Raw genomic sequence first — 4103 nt, forward strand, 5'->3', positions numbered from 1 at the left:
TATATATATATATATATTAAAAACAGTGCTTCTGTTCTAAGAAATTCAAGTTAAGACAGAGTGCCTTTCACTCTCTTTAGTCATAAAGCAGATAAACGAGCAATATCCCAGCTGACATTAAAAAAACAGAACAACAACAAAAAAAACACTGCAGCAGAGACAAGTGTTCATGCGAGACAGCTCAATAGTCTAAAAAAAAAATTGGAAAGGAAAAAAAGGGAAAAAAAAGAGAAACCTCCTATATCACCACTAAAAATAACAATACAGTCAGCAGGGGATATTAATTAAAAAAGCTGCCACATCTGTACAGTCCTTGCTTCTGCATCAGCTCTTTTTGTTAATGTTGTCTTCTGTGGGTTTGTTTTTTTTTTTTTCCTAAATTGTTTTTTTTTTTCTTTTTCTTCTTCTTCTTTTTATTTAATTTTAAATAATGTGAGGTCAGTTTAATCTTCCTCGCCTCCCCCGTACATGTCTGCCAGCTTCTTGAACCTGGGCCCCCAGTCGTTCAGGTAGTCGTAGTCCTGGTCCCCGGAGCTGGAGGAGTTGAGGGAGCTGACGGAGCCGGCGGTGGAGCCACTGCCCTCGTAGTCGAAGACCAGCAAGGAGTCGTAGGGGGGGGCCGTGGGGTCATTGTCTGCTGCACGCAGGCCCTGGGGGGGCAAACATCGGGTTAATGCCCACCGTGAGGTTTTGTGGGTGTGCGGGTAAGGGTCTGGGCTGGTGGGATGTTTGAGATCCCTGTGGCAAAGCTAAGAGTGGGTGGTGAAAAGCTAAATGAGGGTGGTGAGGAAATGAGCATCCTGGGGCTCCCCTGTGCGCAGCTGCTCCCCCAGGGTGGAGCCCTCCCGGCCGCCCGCCCAGCAGGAAATCCACACTAACTCCAGCGCTGGAGCCAAAGAGCCAGATGGAGCACGAGCGGAGTTATCCCCTGTGGCTCTGGCTCCAGCAAACTCTGGAGTGGTGAGGTGCTGAACAAGCCCAGGGAGGTGCTGGAGTCACCATCTCTGGAAGGGTTCAAAAAACTGTACAGACGAGGCACTTTGGGACATAATTTAGTGGTCATGGGAGTGTTGGATTGATGGATGGACCTGATGATCTTAGATGTCTTTTCTGACCTTCAAAACCCAATGATTCTTTTCAGAATTGTCTGTTAAGACAATTGTTGGTTGTCTGTTAAGATTTCCAGCTTGGCCAATGGTAGAACCAACATAACCCTCCTCTCCTACCAATAACCATGATTTTTATTAATTTAGGGTGAAAAAAAAAATTACTCCTAGCAAAATTCTGTCATTAGGATCCTGAGTCTGAGATGTGCAATCTGGCTGGGAAGCACTGCTGCCCCTGTCTGCTGTGGGCAGCAGTGTAGGCAGGCCATGGAAATGGCCTTGGGATACAGAGAAAAAGGATTCACATGCATTGATGTGTGTACATGGGTGTGTAAAGGATGGGCAGGAACCAAGGAGAAGGAATTTTAATGATGAAAATGAGAAAAAGCACAGTAGGAAATGGATATAATAACAGAATTAAATCGCCGTAACATTTATTTTTCTGACTTAGGAAATGGATGGTATGTTTTGTCTCGGAGGAAATAACGCATTGATTGGTTTGTAACCACTCAATCACTAAAAACTAAAAGTGAGATAAGAAATACTGAATGGATATATATTTGTATGAGCAGATAAAGAAGCAGTAATGTAATATAAAATACAGAGGCCCTCTCTGATCTCAGATGAAGCTCTCTGTTCTGCAAACTGTTTGAAGCTTTAGACCAAATTGAGCTTATTAGGAAAGCACAGACTGGTAAAATGATTACAACTCCAGGAGCTACAAATGGTGCCTTTGGCTTTTGGCAACCCCTCCATTTGCCTGGCCACCACTCCCCATCAGGACCACGCTCCTTTGTTCACGTCCAGATAAAGCTTTTACTGACAGACCGCAACAGTCATAGTAATCCAAGGCAGAGTGGGACCGGGTCATACTGCCCGGATGCTGAAAAGCATGGTGCTTGTGATGCTTGTGGCAGAAACCTTGGGATTTTGTTTGCACTTCAGCTTTTTACAGGCACGGTGCCTTTATTAGGCCAAGTCCTGCATCCTTTGCTCATGCCAGTTGTTCCCCTGGCTTTGATCAGACTCTTCCTGTGAGTAACAGCATCACTTGGCCCATGCAGCCAGGAAAATGCTGCATGGCTGATTTACACTGGCTGCTCAAGCTTTTAAGATGTGACACAGGACACCCTACAGAACATACCTCATTAATAAAGTCACCAATATCCCCTGGATGTGGGATTACTGGTCTTATAGGATACTGTGGTTCAGCACCAATGGGTCTTTCATCCACCCTTCTGACTCCAGGTGTCTTGTTCAGCACGTGATCCATGGTCTCTGGCTGCTGGAGCTGGCTTAAATCATAATCCTGTGACAAACAGCAAGGCACAGAGTGAAACCAAGAGGTTTTCATGCAGATCATCTACTCACCCGATGCACAAACACATGGAGGGATCTAATCCTGTTTCAACTGAAGTTTGATGGCAAATCTTATCCCTGGGTATATAGCACCTTTAACTACCTGAATTGCAGATGGACCTGACCTCTGAATAGCTCAGAACACTGACCTCTTAGGAGTGTATCTTAAAACATGGTTAAATCACACATTCAAATTCTTCCTGAATATTTTACACAGTCTCTGAATCTTTGGGATAACAAATTGGCTTTTGTTTGTGCGTGCATAGATATGTGCATAATTTCTTGATGAAATACATAATATAATGTAAAGACACAGCTTTGGTAGACATATTATTGCAATTACATTTGTACGGGAGTAAAAACATTAAAAAGTGTGTTGCATTTATGCATGTAGGCCTTTTAAAGTAATTATGTTCTTCCTGCTTGTGAAAAATCCCAACAGAATAAGTTTCTATCAAGGAATGAGAACCAGGTAATATTTCATTAAAAATGTATTCCTGTAGGTAATGGTGTTTTGCTGCTTTTCCTTTGCTGTTATTTTTAACGAATCCTTTCTAAAATATTTAAGCCTACAGTGTAGTTGCCTGAAACCAGATACTTCAGCTAGTTTGAATGCTTCTAACAGTACTTTGTTCTACTGGTAAAACTATTCTTGTGCTCAGACAGGGATGATTCAATCTCCAGGAGCAGTATTTATAAATAACTTGTCAGTGACAAGAAAAAGAAATGCTAATTGCAAGGACTTTCCTGTTAAATAAGAACTTCTCAAGTTTTGGGCAAAGCGCCTGCCTCAGCCGCCTGTGGTGGCTCTGGCCGGGGTCACCCACTGGCCTTTGGATGCCACCAGGACCTCCATGGCAGGATGTGCTGCAGTGGTTTCACCTACTCCTTAGGCACCAGCTCCAATCACTTTGGACTTTTGGGACTTTGGGACCCACTGACACCAACTATGCATGCAGCAGCCTCTGCACAGACCCATGAACCATGCAAACCATTTAAGCAAGCAAGACCAAAGCCATTATATGACGTGGAGTCACACACCATGTGTGTGAACTGAATGTGGGTGACGGAGCCCTGGCCCAGGCTGCCCCAGCTGAGGAGTCTCCTTCTCTGGAGACTTTCAAAACCCACCTGGATGCAATCCTGGTCAAACTGCTCTAGGTGACCCTGCTTTGGCAGGGGAGGTTGGACGAGATGACCTCCACAGGTCCCATCCAACTCCCACCATGCTGAGCTTCTGTGATTATAGGAACCTCATATTTGAGAGCATCATGGGCTTTTCACTTGTGTTAGTAGGAACAAACAAACACTGTGACCTAAACATGAGTGACCAAACATTGCTCTTTTAGCTGAGGAAACACATTCATAGCAGAGGGACAACACATCCCAGGAGTGAAGGCCACAGAAGTTTTCACACAACATCAGCAGTGGTGTCTGTAAGAAGGCGGCACTGCAGGAAAAGCTGACGCATTCGGGCAGGCTGTGGCTCAGGGCTCTGTCACCAAGCAAAGCTTTGCCACTCTGCACTTCATGGTGAAAAAGAAAATCCCCAGATGGAGTTAGACACTTCTCAAAACTGACGCCCAGAAATTAAAAGAAATTAAAGCCATATTAGAAATTAAGTAAATGTAGGGAACG

At 44.3% G+C, this 4103-nt stretch overlaps 1 protein-coding gene across 1 annotated transcript in view; it reads right to left on the reverse strand.

Annotated features, from left to right (window-relative positions):
- Positions 1–403: 403 nt before the first annotated feature.
- The window catches only part of CDH4 (cadherin 4, type 1, R-cadherin (retinal)), a gene marked incomplete at its 5' end in the record, with an annotated part of 174111 nt that continues 170411 nt past the window's right edge, over positions 404–4103 (reverse strand). The window contains 2 exons of the mRNA XM_008940541.1: positions 404–650; positions 2251–2415. Of these exons, the coding sequence (XP_008938789.1) occupies positions 444–650; positions 2251–2415 (372 nt within the window). The remainder of the gene's footprint in view (positions 651–2250; positions 2416–4103) is intronic.

This window comes from Merops nubicus, unplaced genomic scaffold (genome assembly GCF_000691845.1).
Source record: "Merops nubicus isolate BGI_N331 unplaced genomic scaffold, ASM69184v1 scaffold4800, whole genome shotgun sequence".
In the NCBI taxonomy this organism is placed as follows: Eukaryota; Metazoa; Chordata; class Aves; order Coraciiformes; family Meropidae; genus Merops; species Merops nubicus.